The following is a 19,019-nucleotide window of genomic DNA, read 5'->3' on the forward strand; positions in this document are numbered from 1 at the left end:
GAAGAGTCCGCGACCAGACAGAGGAGGAGTACCAGGCAGAATGGAAAAAATTTAATGATTATTTAATTAAATATGTTAAGTTAAATTAGTTGGAAATAACTTGCAGATAACTAATTAGATTAGGATTTTATATAAGTTAAGTGATGAATCAATCTGTATAATTTCAAAATGAAAAGACTGAAAGATGTTAAAGCTAAAGGTAAATTTTATAAGAACTGTGATTTGGAAAACCGTTAAATGGATTTGCATGGAAATTCAACCAAGGGGAAGCGAGGAAGTCACTTAGCAATGTTAATAAGTATAATTTTTAATAAGATTATGATTTGTGTTTGTTTGTTTGTTTGTCTTGTTTGCTTATAATTTTGTGAAAATTAATTTTAAAAATTGGGGGGGGGAGAAGTGACAACAGGAGGTGCACACTCCCCAAAATGTTTTGTGTTACCCATCATGTGGAAAATATCTTATCCATTATTTGTTTCCAGAATCAAGTTCCCAGGATCACAAACTGATCCCATGTGTGGGAGCTTTCATGTATTATAATGTCTACATGTTATTGTTGTTGTTAAGAAAACCCCAAACCAAATGGAGTCTGACTTGCTTGGTGCAGTTAAAAAGTATAACCCTCCTCTCAGGACACTCACAGGTTCCTTCTATAGGCCTCTTGACTCCTCAGCGATTCACATAGTTTTACAAATTTTCTGCTCATGCAAGAAGGCATATGACGGTTAGCTCAATCAGGGCAAGGCCTCCCTGGTCTCAAAAAAAGCTGATGGGAAAATGCCTCTGAAAGAGATACGTTTTCTTCAGTAAGATACCCGATTGCGCGTTAAGCCCTGTCCGCACAAAATGGAATCTGCTGCCTCTTGGATTCTTTCCTGTTCATGAAGGGGGATCCCTTACACTGCATTACGTGGGGAGAGGAAAACAGGATAAAGTGAGACTGATGGGTCCAGTGTGCTCTTCATCACCATGGAAAAGGTTGGGCAAGCAAAAGCACCCAATCTCCAAGTAATAGCATATTAGAGAAGAGCACAATTACGGCACACTGGATCAGCTCCTGATACCTGTAAACAAACAAACAAACAAACAAACAAACAAACAAACAGCATGAAGTAGCACGTAGTTCTGATTAATGTGAACCTGCTCTGTCCCAGCTCTTGTTGTTGTTTTTTTGCAGGCCTTTAAAAAATAAAATAAAAAATAGTGTGCCCTAGAGCTGAAGGAATGTGTCTGTTTTGGATTATCTCGGTTTCTCATCTTTCTAAACTTAAATCCAGTTCTCCACATTTCAACATCAGATTGTGATTTTTTTTAAGTCCTCGTGAAAATTAATCAGCATTGTTGTGCAAATTTCTCCTAAATATGTACATATTTGTTTGCCATTCTGCCTAACATAGACATCCTTGCAAAACAATGTTCCCTAATTTAATGTGTTTTTGTATACCTGTTTCCCTAAGACGCAGATTTATATCCACACTATACAGTGTTATGTGCATTCGTGTGCACATCAGTGGACTGGAGAACCGCATTGCAAAATTCAGAGAAGTACAAATTTCAAAGAATGGCAGTGCTTTACTTTATGTAGTTTGGGGAGCTGCAAATTAGGTAAGGTCACTTTTAAATGCGAACCAAATCAAATCTGTCCCTCCCCACTGGTCTTTAGAGTGTCCGTATTGGCTGGCAGGTCTATGGGACTGAAGTCTCTGTGCACTAATGGGGCACCTCTACAGTTGTTTCACAGTGCTTACAATGAGCCACAGCACACACATATTCGCAGACACAGCACCCATCCTATTTATGAGCAGCTGTGCTTGCTCTTGGTAGGCAGATCCTTGACAGCTGAGAGTCCAAAGAAACATGTGCCCCTCATTGTGGCAGTGATGTGACCGAGGGGAAACTGCAAGGGAGTAAATGTATCTCTAGCATGGGAGATAGCTCTGTGGGAGGGCTGCAGAGGAGCATATGCAAGCAAAAGCGTCACTCAGGGAGAAAGAACACAAGGGTCTAGATTCATGATGGCCAACATCTTTGGCCTTAATATGGAAGTTGGATGTAGTCCATACACCACCAGATAGCCACAGAATCATCAGATTTTATTGTGAAAGGTGAATTTGGAAGCCACCTAGTTCAACCCCTGCTCAGGAAAAATATAGTTACAGGTGGGTAGCCGTGTTGGTCTGCCGTGGTCGAAACAAAATAAAAAAAATCCTTCCAGTAGCACCTTAGAGACCAAATAAGTTTGTTATTGGTATGAGATTTCATGCGCATACACATGAAAGCTCATACCAATAACAAACTTGGTTGGTCTCTAAGGTGCTACTGGAAGGAATTTTTTTATTTTGTTTCAAGAAAAGTATGTATGGTATCATAAGACAGCTGGCTGTTCAGCCCCTGCTTGCTTAAATATATTCAAAGAATGAGAGCTCATCACTTCTTGTGATGTTCCACTGTCGAAACAGCTCTGACTATTAGGAAGTTTCTCCTAAGGTTAAGTCAAAATTATTATTTTTTTGCAATTTTCACGCTACGGTTCTAATCCTGCCTGCTGGAGCAACAGAGAGCAAGTCTGCTCCATCTGCTAGGTGACAGCCCGTCAGATATGTGAAGGCAGCTTGACCTCATTTCCAGGGTAAACATTCGTAGTTCTTTCAACCGTTCCTCTTAAAATTTGATTTCCAAAGCCTCTCACCAACCTGGCCACCCTCCTCTGGACACATTTGATTGTCCACACTGTTCTTTACATGTGGTGCCAAGAGCTGGGCACATTACTCCAGATGTGGTCTAACCATCACTGGCATAAAGACCACATCTGCACGAAAGCATCAAAACACACCTCCTCCAAACCATCCACCTATTTGGCATGAGCCGAATATTTTTCCAACACTTGTCAAAACTGAAAAGCATCCCTCTTTTTCATAATTTTTAAGGATGCCCACATTGTTTTTTAACCTGTTCATTTGCCTTGGTCTCTCTTGTCGCTCTCAATTGTCGTCTCACCTTCCTAACCTTGACTGGTTATGTAATGTTGCAATGTTATTCTGTTGACTACATGTTCCTTGATTAGCTGAGATCACCCACAGCCTTAATTTAATCAGAGCTGAGACCTCTGATTAATCCAATCTGAGGCCAAAGTATTTCAGACCAAAGTATTATAAACAACCAAAAGCATTCGGCCGGCCAATGTGAGAATAGGATGCTTGACCAGATGAGTCACTGTTCTGATCCAGCAGCCTGCTATTTTGTTCTTATGTTCAATTTTGTCGCTTCATTCCTGTGCCTGCATGCATATGCACTGCACATTTGGCACACTGTACACACCAGCTAATTTGTCATTGTGACAGTAACATAAATATCAAAACAGTACACAAATTGTTTCTATGAAACCAGATTGTGAAAGAGCAACCTTATTCATCTGTGGTAGCATGTTTATGAAAACTGTTGTTGGCGCCTTGGAAATGAAGTAAATATTTTGTATGAGACTGGGGTGGAACAGTTAAATAATTTTAGATGCTGGGTGTTAATTTGTCTTACTTTAAATGGTATCGTGGAGGGACCCACTCTTTAAATGATCATATGGGGCCCTGGACTTCTGCCCCAAAGTTTGACCTTGAATACATCGCTGAGCCTGAGCTAGGCCTTATCTGCTCCATACATTTAAAGCAGCATCATACCACTTTAAACACCCATGGCTTCCACCAAATAATTATTGGATGTGTAGTTTGTTACAGGTGCTGAGAGTTGTAAAGAGAGACTCTCCCTCAATGGAGGTCTTCAAGCAGAGGCTGGGCAGCCATCTTTTGGGAATGTTCTAGCTCTGGAGTTCCTCTGCCACAGCAGGTTGAACTGGATGACAGGAGTGGCTGGTCCCTATTGGGCAGAAGGCTGGGAGGCCAACAGTAGGTGGTGCCAGAGCCAGAGCCCGACAGAGCCAACAAATTCTAGTTCTGTTCCCATCCGCCTCCCTGCCAAATTCTACAGGGGTAAAACTGAGGCCAAGGAGGAGGTTGACAAGCAGTGCCACCCCCTGCATGGATCAGAAGGCAGCAATGTGGGGACTGGATAAGAGCAGGCCAGAGTCCTAAAAGAATAGCCACCACTGCTACTCACCTGCAAGGCCATCTCAAACCCTTATGATTTTATGACTAATAACGCATCATTGTTAAACTGAGGAGGCATCAAATTAGTGATGTACTTGCACAGTCAGCTATAGGTTTCAAGTTTGCCCCCCCCCCCACATTTCTCAAGGCACTTCTCATTTGCTTTTTGAAGCTCAGTTGAAAACTGATAGCGTAAGTCATAACAAGTCTAAAAGCATCTTGGCGAGGCCACTATTTTTAACAAAGCCAACACGTTCCTCTCTTCCATCTAAGCTTGCTCTCATAATAACTCACGTAAGCAAGGTGGAGCAACACACAACCACTGTGGTCCAGCGATTCCTCTGATGGAAAACTAAAGCTTTCCTTGCCGCAGATCACGCAGCAGGGAGCACCACTTGTGAAGATGCAAAGACACACTGAAATTTTGCAAAGCGAGCTGAAATTTAAGCCTGGCTGGTTTCAAAACGACACCCTGAAACGATGCACAGCTCTGGGACACAGCAGCTGCAGGGTTCAGTTACTGCCACTTGCAAAATCTTGCAACTCTTTTGTAGCTGTGGAGTTGAAGCCTTAGCCTTACAGGACCATGTGAAGCACCGTTTCTGGAATTAAGAAGCTTCTTGTCTAACCACCTTATTTCCTGAACTTAGCTTCTGTGGAACAGGCAGTTGTTCCAGCTGTGACCTGGAGGTAAGGGTTCTAAATCCTGAAAACTTTAAAGAACATAAACAGCATGGTTCCAATCAATTTAACATGAGAATGGCTGACAGAATGTTCCTTTTTCTTAACTGTTGTGATTACTAATTTTAATGCCAAACAGGCAATAATAAGGGGATAAGTATATGCACTTCCTTCTAATCGAAGGAGATACAAATGAGTTAGTATCGGATAGATCAATCATTTCCCTTTCTTGTGATGCATGCGTTTACTGGTTCTAAATACAACTTCCCATTCACTCAGACTACTGCAAAAGGTCTTCCTTGTGTACAAATGCAACAGGGTTTAGAATTCGGGGTTTTGAAATAGCTATTACATAGATCCTATTTAGACCATATTCTAGGGCCAAATAGATCAAAATGTTTTTGAGAATACTTTCTAGGTAGCACAATTGTAATTTATGAAATATTGTCTCATCTTTTTAACATGCTTCCAATACATGCCATACTAGGATTACAGTAACAACCAACATTACTATTAAATACAATACTCTCACCGGAAGGGGGAAAATGCACAAAGCTGATAAAGTACAATTATAGTAATTCTTGGTGTAGTTGGTCTGCCTTACTGAGGAGTTAGACACAGAATTGCATGTCCTTCCAATACAGCATAGAGTTATATTTTCCTGTCAGTTCCTTGGCCACCTACAGCAATCTCTTCCTCTGATTCTTGCTATCCCGAGCAGGCAGCAAAAGTTTGTTAAAGTTCCTTTTATAATCTGCTATACATGACTGGTGGACTGCATTTAGTCAGATGGGTCACAGGCTCATAGCATTCAGTATCCTTGGGCAGCTGCCAAAGCCTCAGAATCCCACAAGGGCTGCACAACATTGATGCTGCTCTTGAGCATTTTATGCCAGGTGGCAGACAGCTAGGCTATGAGCTGCCATTTTAAATTTCCCAGGGCACCGTGGGAAATAAAAATGGTGGCTTGTAGCTACTCATGACTGCTGGGCTCCAATGCAGAGTGGGGCACTTAGGGCTATTTCCCAAATGCTCCTTTGAACTTAGGAATTGGCCTGCTTTTTTGCTGTGTCATCTTTAATAAGCGTTTGTGTGTTTTAAATTCTATGAAATAAAACAGCAGCAAAAAAGTTGATTCTATGATGCTGGGGTGACAATGTTTGCTGACTCTCTGTCTTGGAAGGGAAGAACTACAATTAATTAAAAGCAACAGAGAAAGCAGGACACACACAAACTGCTGTAGAAAATAAATGGGCCACCAGGCAATACCTAGTATCTATAATGGCTCATTAAAAACAAAAGTTACAGGACAGCACACGTTATTAATGAAGTGGGAATCAAGTGTGTGGTCAAATACTTTTTAAAAAAATAAATAAATCCACCTATCCTTTCAGACTTTCCTCTTGGTACATTTCCTTTCTTTTCTTTCTTTTTAATAAAGAAGCCTTGAGTTTAAACCTTGTGCTAGCACATATGGAACACAATGTTAATGATGCAGAAGAGACCATTTTTCACTGTTTCAGACTTTTACATCCATTACTCTCCTGCTTATTAAGCCCATGAGGTTCACAGTACAGAATTTATTTGCAAATCCCACTCCCCTACAACTTTTAAGCCAAAGGCATTAGGAAATAAATGGACAAAAGAAAGGAAAAGAAAAACAGGAAAGGTTATTGTTTCAAAAATCTGTATATTATTTCAGCAAAAACAAACCACAAGCCAATGCTGCTGTCAGGATTTTAAAAAATATATATTTAATTTTCCTTTGCAGAACATACATTTGCTATGTGAGCACTAAATCTTGTATCTGGCAGATCGTTCTGTGTGGGCTACCAACCAGTATTTCAAAATCTCAATGTATTGTAAATGTAGCTCCCAACTGTGTGCTATTCAATTTAGCTGAAACACACAAATACCATGGATTTGCCCAGAAGTACCTGTAAACATCTGAGGTGGTGTTCCGTGAGCAAAGGCAAATCATTTGGGGAAATTTCTACGCAAATCTCATTTATTTATTTTGCTTTATAAAGATGCATTTGTAGAACAGCACCTCAGATAAATGATTAAGGTGGTGTACAGGGGGAAAGCAGGGGCAATAAAGCACCATAAACCATAAAACAATGCAACATAATTATTTAAAATGACTATCACTTCTTGAAAAGGCCTGTTGGCATTAAAATATATCCAAGAGAGACCTGGAAGATAGCAGCGAGGATGCCTGAATCTCTGCTGGACAAGCATTCCACAGCATGGTCTGGTAGGATAGGAAAGATGTCACTCGCTGTTGCTAATCTGCCCCTATTGGCAGTTTAGTGGCTGCATTCTGCACTAGCTAGTGCAAATAGACAGGGCCCAAGGACAGCCCTGCACAGAACGCATTCCAGTGATCCAGTCTTAAGGCTAGCAATGCATGGACTAGAGTGGTCAGGCTGTCCAGATACAGCTGTAGCAGTGGCACCAGATGAAACTGGTAAAAGACACTCCTTTCAATAGCTCTGAGGTGGGTGCAAGCTCATATTAAGAAGGCCGTTGCAGGGCACAAATAACCTATTTTCTCAGCATCAATGCTGAAACACGTAATCCCCCTACTACAAGTCACAACAGGTGGTGCTGTGGTCTAAACCACTGAACCTCTTGGGCTTGCCGATCAGGTCAGCGGTTCGAATCCCCGTGACGGGGTGAGCTCCTGTTGCTCTGTCTTAGCTCCTGCCAACCTAGCAGTTCGAAAGCACACCTGTTCAAGTAGATAGATAGGTACTGCTGCGGCGGGAAGGTAAACGGCATTTGCCTGAACTCTGGCTTCCGTCACGGTGTTCTGTTGCGCCAGAAGCAGTTTAGTCATGCTGGCCACATGACCCCAGAAAGCTGTCTGTGGACAAATGCTGGCAAAGCAGAGATGAGCACCGCACCCCATAGTCGCCTTTGATTGGACTTAACCATCCAGGGGTCCTTTACCTTTTTTTACATGTCCATTGACTGGCAGCGCCCACCATTTCTACTTGTCGTTCCCCAGCTGGACGCTGGCGTTCTCAGAGCCTCTCTGCCCTGCAGTAACGTCCCCTTGAGCATGTGCAGAGTGCTCCAAGCACTTAACCCGACCCCCCCCCCCGAAATAAGCCTCCCCAGACAACCCTGGAAACCGACACCCCCTCTCTCTTGTAAAACACACCAGCATATAAAACCCGCTGCGTTGCAAGCAGAGGTGCGTTGGCAACCACGGCTGGCGGCTTCAGCCCAGGGCGAGAGTCCAGAGGCGGAATGTGCTGAAGGGGCGGCACTCTCCGCCCGTGGCCGCGCGCCCCTCCGAGCAGGCCCGCCCCTCGCCTTCGCTGCGCGGGCTTTCCGCTTCCCCCTTCCGCGGGCCGCTTCCTTTTCCGCCGCGGAGCCGCCTGGCCAAAGCTCCGCTGCCAACTGCTGCCTCCCAGCGGAGCGAGCGATGCCCGGGGCCGCGCGCTAGGAAGCCCTGGGCCCACTCCAGGTGAGGGTGGAGCGGCGCGCCCTGCTTCGCATGCGCTCCCGATGCGCGCGATGCCCCAGTCGGGTCCCAGGGGGCGATAGACTCCAGCGGGGAAGGACAAAGGCGGCCGCCGGTAAGTTGCTGGCGAGGGGCGTGACTCTCCGCGCCTTATATGGAGGGGCGGCGGAGGGAGCGTTGCGTTATAGACCTTTGCATTCTCGCATCTTTTCAACACACACACACCCTTAAATAAAAAATAAAATCGTAGTGAGTGAGTTGACATCCGTTTGTCTCGGGGAAACAAATGTTTACCAGATCGTAGGATTTGGAGTGGTGTTCCCTCGCCCCCAAGGCATTATAATCTAGTGTTTTCTGTGATCCAAGCTTTTTGTCTCTGGGGAAACTGAGGCTGGTCGCTAGCGACTTGCTCCAGAAGAGGAAAGTCCTACTGTATTAACATGATAGATGTGGATCTGTGACGCTCTTGCGCCCAGGGCAGAGTTCAGCATTGGCTTCTGGCTCATCTGGGGTCCACCACTGTCAGTTGAAGGTGCAGGAATGGCATTAATGTTACTTGGTTTTGGTCACAAAAGCACCCCCGTTGGTGTGTCCAGCAGCAGAAATAACACCAGAGTGCTTTATTTATTAGGGTTGTCAGAGATTCTGTAAGGTAAGGTACATCCTGTACTTCAGAACGCTTACGTTCCACAGGAATTTGTTTGCTTTGAAAATTTATTCCACACCTAGCTTTCAAAGGGAGGCAGTGGAGGACAGGAGTGCCTGGCGTGCTCTGGTCCATGGGGTCACGAAGAGTCGGACACGACTAAACGACTAAACAACAACAGCTTTCAAAAAGAAACTCAATTTGGCTAATGGGTCACAGCAGCAGTTCCCGTTAAGATCAAAATGTTAACACCAGAAACTTAAACAATAATACAGATTCCAAAACAGCCCAGGGAAATTAAAACATTGGGTATAAACCAACTGAAGGAGAAACCATCAGCCTTTTCAAACAATTGTGCTTAATGGATCCCCCCCAGTTCTCAAGAGTCCCACTGAGAACTTAAGTGTAGAAATAATATTGCAAAAATGCCGTATGTGTACCATCCCCATAAGTTTTCATGGGCATGTCAGCAAGCAAGCCAACAAAAAACTGTCGGTGGCCCTTTAATTGGACTGAGTATGACATGCCACTAGGTAAGGGTTGCACCCCTCCTGTGATGCCCCTCCTTTGATTTCTCACTTCTGGCATTAATACCAGGAGAGTGTGGAGACCAGGAGCTGCCATAGCCAACAACTGGGTTTTCTCTAATGCTCTGGGCAGGAGGAAGTGAAGATAAGGTGGCTATATGGAAGAGAGGAAAAACAGCAAGGAACTGTGACTGGACCAGAGTAGCCAGCTACTGGGAGAAATGTTATCAAAGCTGTCTCCTTAAACCATAAACGAATGCCCTTAGATAAATAGAGGAGCTATCCTAATGGAGAGAAAGCATATGGAGCAACATGTTTTTGCATCTGCTTTGCTGTGCCAGCTCCATGGATTGGGCCCTTTTCTAGGAACCGGACCAGCTTTGGATCCAGTGGGCCCATCCCTGCCCTCCACTCCTGAAATGCATCATTTGGGGGCCTTACACTAGCTGCCGCTGGTGAGACCACTACTGCTAGTAGCAGGCGCTGTGCTTTCAGCAGGTGCCTCCACAGCAGCAGAGCCCATTGGAGGGACATCTCTGCCAAATCCTAACCCACACTAGCACCATGGATTGCGGATTAGGATAGTTCTGTAAGTGAATTGCACCTGGTTGATAAGTAGGTGTTTCGCACCCAAGGGGCAGCACGTGGATTGATTCTCACAGACGTGCTCGTTTCTCTGGTGTTAGCCAGTTATGGAACTGGTTTAGAGATCAGCTTACAAACCAGGGTTCCTGGATATCTGCAGGCTATGCATTTTATTTAATTAGTACACTTATATGCTTCCTTGGTGGGGGGGAGTTCTGTGCAGCTTCCAGGTCTCCCATTCAGGCAGTGTGCCATCCAGCCAATGAGCAGACTGAGAGAGCTACATTATGTACCCTGAGTCCATTCTCTAAAGGCCACCTGTGCACAAAGTTGGGTGAATTTGGTGAAATGTGTTGCCTTCCTTTGGATACACGGAGAAATGAAAGAGTGCCAACTGACTCTTCTTCTCAAAGGCATCGTGGAATGGCTCCCTCTTATTGCCTTTGTCTCTTTCTCTCTCGTTCCTTTTTCTCTCTGGTCCGGTCTCCATCTCACCCTTGCCTGAAAGGACTCCTGAACTGGAAGAGCCAACATGAAAGGTGAAGAAACTCGGCAGCGGAGAAAGGAAGGCAGAACTCGCAATGGAGAGCGGTCCAGGCACAAAGCAAAGGGCAAGGGTAAACACAAAGAGAGCAAACTTGGCAGCCAGGGGACAGAGGATGGCTCTTTGCTGCTGCCTCAGAAGCAGCCTGCTGAAGCAAAAGTGGCAATGGCAAAGCTTCAGGAGGAGTCTGCCATCGTGATTGGCCTGCAGGTGCTCCTGCCCTACATGATGGCGGGCATGGGCATGGTCCTTGCGGGGATGGTCTTGGATTACGTTCAGGTAGGAAGAACAGAAAGTTCTGTGCATTTGCTTCTTTGTGTTCTGTGACTAGAGGACAGGATCTGTGATGTTTCTCTGCTAGCTGTCAACAGCCCAGGGCAGTTAAAACCCAAGATCTCATATTGTTTTGGGTAGCTAATTCATACCCACCTTGTTGTCCATAATTGCAGAATCCCTTTGCCTGTATATCCTTCAAGACTAAGGCTGAATTTCTGCAAACACTTTAAATGGGAGGTTATGTAAGTCCTGCAAGTCTGTTGAACTTAGTAAATATGCATGGAGTAGGGGTGTACTGGTATTTTTCTTAAGTGCCTAAGTTCCTTAGTTGATTCAAGAATTAGAACACTGTGTCACTGTGTCCCTTCCTGGTCTAGGGCTGTTTAGAGATGGCTTCTGTATATAACATCTACAGATTCTGCTGTTCTCTATTCCTATCTCTGCTAGCTGCTAATGTTACGTATTTATTGCTTTAATCTTGCTTTGTGTACTGTCTTAAGTGCAATAGCTGTAGATAATGTCTGAAATAAATAGTCTTAAACACAAACTTTTATTTATTTATTTCATTATTTTAAAAATTTATACACTGCTTGATTGTAAACAACAACAAAGCGTTTTGCAAAAGGATGAAACAATAAAATCAAGAAAAAAATTACAGTCCTAAACTCAGAGGTTTGTCCTACTGCTATCAATTAGGTGTGTCTACACTGGATTACAGTCTTAAACAAACAAAGGTTTAAAAGTACTAAATCAAGTGTTGATATTTTTTTTATTACTATAGACAGGTGACTCAACCCTCTGCTTTAATTTTATATTAATGTTTTCTGTATTTTCCATAAGTTAAAACTAGAATTTGAATAAGTACTTCCTAATGGGTGCTTTTCTCTCACTGCCTGATTTATTTAACTAGCAAGGCAGCAGGTCATGCTGCCCCTTATCTATCAGATAGGAGGATTACACTGAGACAAGGGGGGGGGGGCGGAGAACCTTTCCTGCATGTCCTGAGCACTTTAACAGAGCTGAAGTTAATATTTCTCCTGGTCCCATAAGGTTAGAGGTCCCACCTATTTCAAATTGACACTGTGTTCCAGAACTCATTTTATTGTACTAGGTAATAAAGGACATACTGCACACGCTATTAAGAATCCCTGTATAAACAGACACCATATTATTGTTTTTAATATGTACCCTTTTAAGACGGTTAAATCACTACAGTCAAACCTCAGCTGTCGAACGTAATCTGTTCCGGAAGCCCTTTTGGCACAGATTCTGATTGGTTGCAGGAGCTTCCGGCACTGTTCAGCTTTTGAAAAACGTTCAGAAACCTGAGCATTTACTTCCAGGTTTTCAGTGTCCGGGAGCCAAAATGTTCCAAAATGGAGGTGTTCGGTAGCCGAGGTTTGACTGTATTAATTATTTTTATTCATTTTTATTGGATTTTAATAGCAACAGTGCAAACAAATAAAAAATCTAGATTCACTGTTCAAAGGAAGGACATGTTATCCTCATCCAATAAAGAGAATTGTGACACTGGGAATGGGGATCCTCTGGCCCAATCCAGCTCACCAGGCCTCACAATCTGGCCCCCAGGCCATGTCCCTGAAGAGAAGAAAGGGTCTAGTTTTCATCCCCATTGTGGCATGGCTCTAAACCCAGGACACACAGCTTTCCACTGAGGTAATGCCTGAAAAAGGTTCTCTACATCTGTTCTGCCATTGCGTCTATGAAGGTCCTCTTGATTTAGCTGTGCTTTGGAAGTCTAAAATCATAGAATCGTAGAGTTGGATCATCTAGTCCAGCCCCCTGCAATGCAGGAATCTCAACTGAAGCATCCATGACTGATGGCCATCCAACCTTTGCTTTAAAACCTCCAAGGAAGGAGAGACCACCACCTCCCGAGGGAGACTGTTCCACAATGTGCAGCAGAAGTGCAGTAGAAATGCCACATGTTGGATTTTTACCAACGTTTATGCTCTTAAATATGTTGTTGAAGTCGGACTTCCGGGACGCCGCGGCCACGGGAAGGAGCGAGAGGTAACTCGTCTGAGGAGCCTCGAACAGCGTGGGGGTCTTAGAGGGGTCACGAAGGCTCCGTGAACCCCTAAACCACAGGTGGAATATCCTGTTGGTCAAAATACCCAGCAAGGCTGCGTGTGCTCGCCTGTGTTGCCGGCGTTTAACACGGCTGGAGCAGCAGCGAGAAGGGGAAGCACCAGACTCCATGCTGTGAAGCCTCAGGCTCCGAGTGAAAGCGGCGGACCTCCGACAACAGAGGAAAAGCTGGGAAATAGTTCTAAAGCTTTGAAGAAAGCCAAAGGAATTCTGAACGAAGTACCCAGCGGAGAAGTAATTAAAGACAAAAGAAGGAGGAATTCACTACTGGCGAAGTACCCAGCGGAGAAGTAATTAAAGACAAAAGAAGGAGGAATTCACTACTGGCGGTAAGATTGACAAAGGAGTAAAGCGAAAAGCTGACAGACGTGAATGAAAGAGCAAGAAGTAACTGCTAGCGAGGGGAAGGAATATCCTCGGTAACAAAGTACATTTTATAAAGTACAAAGTACAGAGAGTTGGAAGCAAGGTAATATTGAGGTTTTTTTTTGATAGAGAGACTCTTTACCGGGTTTGAGAGGAGGAAAGGAGGTTTCTGGGGCATTTGGTTGATGCTTTAACCGACAGGCTTTTTGAGGACGTTATCGTTAACATCAACTTTCTTGTTTGAAGTGGGTGGAAGAAAGCCTGGGTCCTCCCCAGACCTTAATGCTGGTTTTATGTTAGTGACTTCCCTATGGGTTTAAAAAAGGGAGGAGGAAGCCATTTCGGGACTTAACTTGGCTCTGTTATTTGCCATTTCAATTTGTTCTTGATTTACTACGTCTCTGCATGCATTTGAGATTTAAAGGGACATGCGCCAAAAGCCAAACAGGAAAATTTAAACCAGCATAAGGAACACTTCCCGAAGAACCTCCAAGTCTCCAGTAAAGGAAAATTTTTGGTGACGCCAGACTTCTATAATACCACCCTCTAAGAGGGTAAAGACTGTAAAAGGTAAAGACTGTAAAACTTTGTGTATAGTCTGACGCCTACTATCTGCTATTACACCCCAACGCCAGACCCGGTAACCTATTAACCCATTAGAGACTATCTGTGATCCTGTGCCTCATCCCTTTTTGAAAGACATTAGGACAGAGACCAGCTTCTGGGGGAGACTATTCCAGATCCAAGGACCTACCACAAAAAGGCCCTGCTACATGTCTCATGGTTATGAATCCTGGGAACTGTGAGCAAATTGCAGTTCAGCAACATTCGGAGGGCTGCAGGTTGACCATTCAGGACTATGTTTCTTCATAAACCTGTCTATAAATCTGCTGTATTTATATAACTCCCCAAAGACATTAGTGTGGTGGTCCCTAAGATCTTTCAAGCCTACAAAATGACAAACGGCGCAAAAAAGGGGGTGGCAACGCCAGCGGAAAGGAGGCCATCGAGACAAGAGGATGCTAAGGAAAGTAAAGAAATTAAAGACTATAGTAGTCTGATGGCAGAAATAAGGAAAGAATTCAAAAATAATGAACAATATATTGAGAGAAAATTACTTGAGGTACAAGACACTTTGGACAAGAAATTGGAGGGAGTGGTGGGGGAATTGACAGGAAAGGTTAAAGATTTATCAGTAAGAACCAAGGTTCTGGAAGATTCAATGAAAAAGGTGCAAAAAGATACGAAAACTAGTAAGAAGGAGGTGGATAGAATTAGAGTAGAAGTTAAAGAGATAGAAAGAGTGCAGGAAGAGTTGTTGGACAATATGGCTATGACGCAAATGAGGCAAAATCAAACCAACCTGAAACTGAGGGGTGTACCAGAGACCCCAAATGAGAATATTAGATCTAAAATGATAAAAGAGCTGGCAACTTGGTTAAATAAGAGTGAGGAGGAGGTAAACTGTCATTTAGGAAATATTTTTCGAATAAGACCAAAGTCAGACAGAGCCAGAAAGAAAAAGCTGCTAGGTGATGTAATTGTCATGTTCAACACTTTGGAAATAAGAAATGAAATACTGCAACAGAACCACATAAAAAGGTTATATATTGAAGGAAACCCAATTATTATCTTTAGAGAAATTCCTTCGAGATTTCTTCGAAGGAGAGAGACATATAAAAAATTAACAAACCAATTGAAGAAGAATGGGATATTGTATAGATGGGAGTTTCCTGAAGGCATTTCATTCTACTTTAAGGAAAAAAGGTTTAAATTAAGCACCAGTGTTGAACTCCAAAAATTTGCGAGGAGATACGAGAAGGACCTGGGAAAAGTTGAAGGGGAGGCGGAAAGGGAGGAACGACAGAAAGACGAGGAGGGTGAAGGGAGTGAAGAAGAAGAAAAAGAGGAGAGCTTAACAGGAGAAGGGGAAGAACAAGAGGAGGAAAGCAAGGAACAGTAGTTTCTATTTAATCTAGTTAAATTAGCTAGAATAGTTTAATAGATGGCTTTAAAAACAATAAGCTGGAATGTGAACGGTTTGAACAATAAAAATAAGAGGAATCAGATTGCGCATGTATTGCTGAAAAAGAATTGGGATCTAATTTGTCTTCAAGAAACGCATGTAATAGGAAAACACAAGAGGGTATTAAGTAATAAGAGATTGGGATTGGACTTTGTGACCTCCGACAAGGTTAAGAAAAGAGGGGTAGTAATTTATATAAAGGAAAAATATGACCCGCAATTACTGTACAAAGATGAACATGGGAGAGTAGTGGTGGTGCAGATGGTGTTTCATGGAGAAAAAATAGTTGTGGTTGGAATATATGCCCCGAATGAGAAAAAATCAGCTTTCTTTTTGGAATTAGATAATATACTAACGGAATGGATGGATCAGAAAATGATATTGATGGGAGATTTTAATGGGGTGGTGACGCCGAATACGGATAGATTAACAAAAAGACAAGATGGGAAAGAAGGTAAATTACCACGATCTTTCTTTGACATGGTAAATAATTTGGGATTGACGGATGCTTGGAGATTTAAAAATCCTACTGCAAAACAATTCACTTTTTTTTCAAATCCGAATCAGAGCTGGGGGAGGATAGACAGTATTTGGGTCTCGAGGGAATTGGTACAGAACTTAATTAAGTCTGAAATTTGGCCTCGAACTTTATCTGATCATAGTGCGGTTTCCATGGAGTTAAAAGGTAGAGAGGTTAAAACAGCCAGATGGAGAATGAATGAATATTTATTTAATGATCAAAAGATAGTAAATAAGGCTATAGAAACAATTGAAGAATACTTTAGGTGGAACTTAAATGGAGAAACTTCCATAGAGACGGTGTGGGACGCAGGAAAAGCGGTCATGAGGGGTTTTTTGATTCAGAAAAATAGCCAATTAAGAAAAGAAAAGGAAAAAAAGAAAGAGCAGATTTTAACACAGATTATGGAAAATGAAAGAAAATTAACTGTTAACCCTAGTGAAGAGAGTTTAAAACAGAACTTAAAAATATTACAAGCTAAATTTGCTACAATAATTAACCAAGAGATAGAGTGGAAAACTAAGAGGATGAATCAAAAGAACTTTGAGTCCGCAAATAAGATAGGGAAATATCTAGCGTGGCAGTTGAGAGAAAGGAAGAAGTTGAGTACGATCAGTAAAATAAAAGAAGGAGATATGATTATGGAAGAACCAAAAGAAATAAAAAGAATATTCCAAAGATATTATAAGGATTTGTATAAAAGAGGAGAGGAAACAGAACAAGAAATAGATCAATTTTTGCAAAAACACCATCTGGAACAAATTGTAGAAGAGGAAAGAGCAGCACTAGATGAGATAATAACACAGGAAGAGATAAAAAAGGCTATCAAAAAGATGAAAGTTGGGAAGGCGCCGGGACCGGACGGCCTTCCGGCCAAATATTACAAAATATTAATTAACCAAATATCACCAGTGCTGGGAGAGGTTATGAACAATATATTGAGAGAAGGAAAGATACCTAATACCTGGAAGGAAGCCTATGTTACATTGATTCCTAAAAAAGAGGTGGACACTATGGAAGTAAAGAACTATAGGCCAATCTCATTATTAAATAATGATTATAAGCTATTTGCAGACATAATGGCGGAAAGATTAAAGAAGGTCTTGATTAATAAAATTCATGGTGACCAAACAGGATTTCTCCCAGGGAGACAATTACGGGATAATGTAAGGAATTTGATTGACATTATTGAATACTTGGACATGAAAATAGACAGAAAAGCTGCACTGGTTTTCATAGACGCCGAAAAGGCATTTGACAATGTTTCCTGGAACTTCCTAAAGAAGGTTTTGGAGAGGATGGGAATTGGCGAAAAATTTAGAAGAGGCATAGAAGCAATATACAAAGAACAGAAAGCAAAGCTGGTGATAAATAATAATAAATAATAATACAACAGAATATTTTAACATTTATAAAGGGACCAGACAAGGTTGCCCCCTGTCCCCCTTATTATTTATTATAATTTTGGAAGTACTTAATAAGAGACTGAGGGAGGCAACAGAATATTGTTCTGACGACGATATTGTTCTGACTTTGGAAGATCCACAAGATAGTGTAAAAGAAGCACTACAAAAAATTGAGGAATTTGGAGATGTGGCAGGTTTTAAGGTAAATAAGAATAAAACTAAAATGCTGGTTAAAAATCTAACTAAGGAAGAAACGAAAGATCTAGAACAAAAAGTGGAAATCATGGTGGTGAAAAAAGTGAAATATTTGGGAGTGTGGATCATGGCAAAAAACATAAACCTATATAAAGATAATTATGAAGTTACATGGAAAAAAATAAAGAAAGATCTGGAAATATGGGGGAGGATGAAATTTTCCTTTTTAGGGAGGATAGCAGTGGTTAAAATGAATGTTTTGCCGAGGATGTTGTTTTTATTTCAAACTCTTCCAGTTATTAAAGGTTTAAAACAATGTAAAGAATGGCAGAGAACCCTGATGAAATTCATCTGGCAGGGGAAAAGACCAAGGATTAAAATGAAAATATTAACTGATAAAAAGGAAAGAGGAGGTTTTGCTCTCCCAGATTTGAGCCTATATTATGAAGCAGCGTGCCTACTTTGGCTAAAAGATTGGATAAAACTGGAGAACAGAGACCTATTGGAATTAGAAGGTTTCAATAATTGGTACGGGTGGCACGCATATCTCTGGTATGAGAAGGTGAAAGTCCACAGGGCTTTCTTAAATCATATTTTCAGGGGACCAATATATCAGGTCTGGGAAAGAAATAAGAACCTTCTTGAAAGAAAAACACCATGGTGGATCTCACCGGTAGAGGTCTTAACAATAAAAAAAACCAACATGGAAGGGAAGTTAGCCACTTACGAAGATTTGGTAAGAAAATCAGAACAAGGGCTTAAACTTAAACCGTATGAGGAAATAAAGGATCAATTCACTGGTTGGCTACAATATCATCAGGTGAATGATATGTTAAAGCAAGATAAAAGAAAAATGGGCTTTGAGGACAAGAAATCAAAATTCAATATAGAAATAATAGAAGGTAAAAACAAAACATTGTCTAAATTATATGACATATTACTGGAATGGCATACAAAAGACGAGGAAGTCAAAGAGGCAATGATTAAATGGGCAATTGACTTCGGCTATAACATCGAGTTTGAAAAGTGGTTGAAATTGTGGAATAGAGATATTAAATTTACGGCCTGTACGAGTTTGAGAGAAAATGTTTGGAAAATGCTCTATAGATGGTATCTTACGCCGGCAAAATTGGCTAAAATCTATAGATCAGAAAATAAGACATGCTGGAAATGTGGTGAAGTGGAGGGAGACCTCTACCATATGTGGTGGCAATGCAACAAGGTGAAGGTTTTTTGGGAAGCAATTTATAATGAACTTAAAAAAGTTTTTAAATATACTTTCCCCAAAAGAACTGAGGCCTTTTTGCTGGGAATTATGGGTAAGGAAATAAAAAATGAAGATAAAAAAATATTTCTCTATGCCACCACAGCCGCAAGAATTATGCTGGCACAAAACTGGAAAACAGAAACTATACCTAACGTAAGTGACTGGCAGGTCAAAATGATTAACTATGCCGAGCTAGATAGATTAACAGGCAGAATACGAGACCAAGACGACCAGAAATTTCAAAAAAATTGGAGTAAATTTTGGAAATATATTGGAACGGATATATAGGAGGAACT

General features: G+C 41.9%; 1 protein-coding gene across 2 annotated transcripts in view; it reads left to right on the plus strand.

Annotated features, from left to right (window-relative positions):
- Positions 1 to 4,390: 4,390 nt before the first annotated feature.
- The window catches only part of SLC41A3 (solute carrier family 41 member 3), a 47,653-nt gene continuing 33,024 nt past the window's right edge, over positions 4,391 to 19,019 (plus strand). Inside the window, exons 1-2 of one of the 2 annotated variants that reach the window (XM_081184257.1) lie at positions 4,391 to 4,787; positions 10,520 to 10,834. In XM_081184257.1, the coding sequence (XP_081040383.1) occupies positions 10,544 to 10,834 (291 nt within the window). In that variant the 5' untranslated portion in view covers positions 4,391 to 4,787; positions 10,520 to 10,543. Of the gene's footprint in view, positions 4,788 to 8,149; positions 8,369 to 10,519; positions 10,835 to 19,019 lie in introns of those variants that run through there. The other variant, XM_081184258.1, reaches the window with a different exon arrangement.

Source organism: Podarcis bocagei, assembly GCF_964188305.1.
Source record: "Podarcis bocagei genome assembly, chromosome: 2".
Classification (NCBI taxonomy): Eukaryota; Metazoa; Chordata; class Lepidosauria; order Squamata; family Lacertidae; genus Podarcis; species Podarcis bocagei.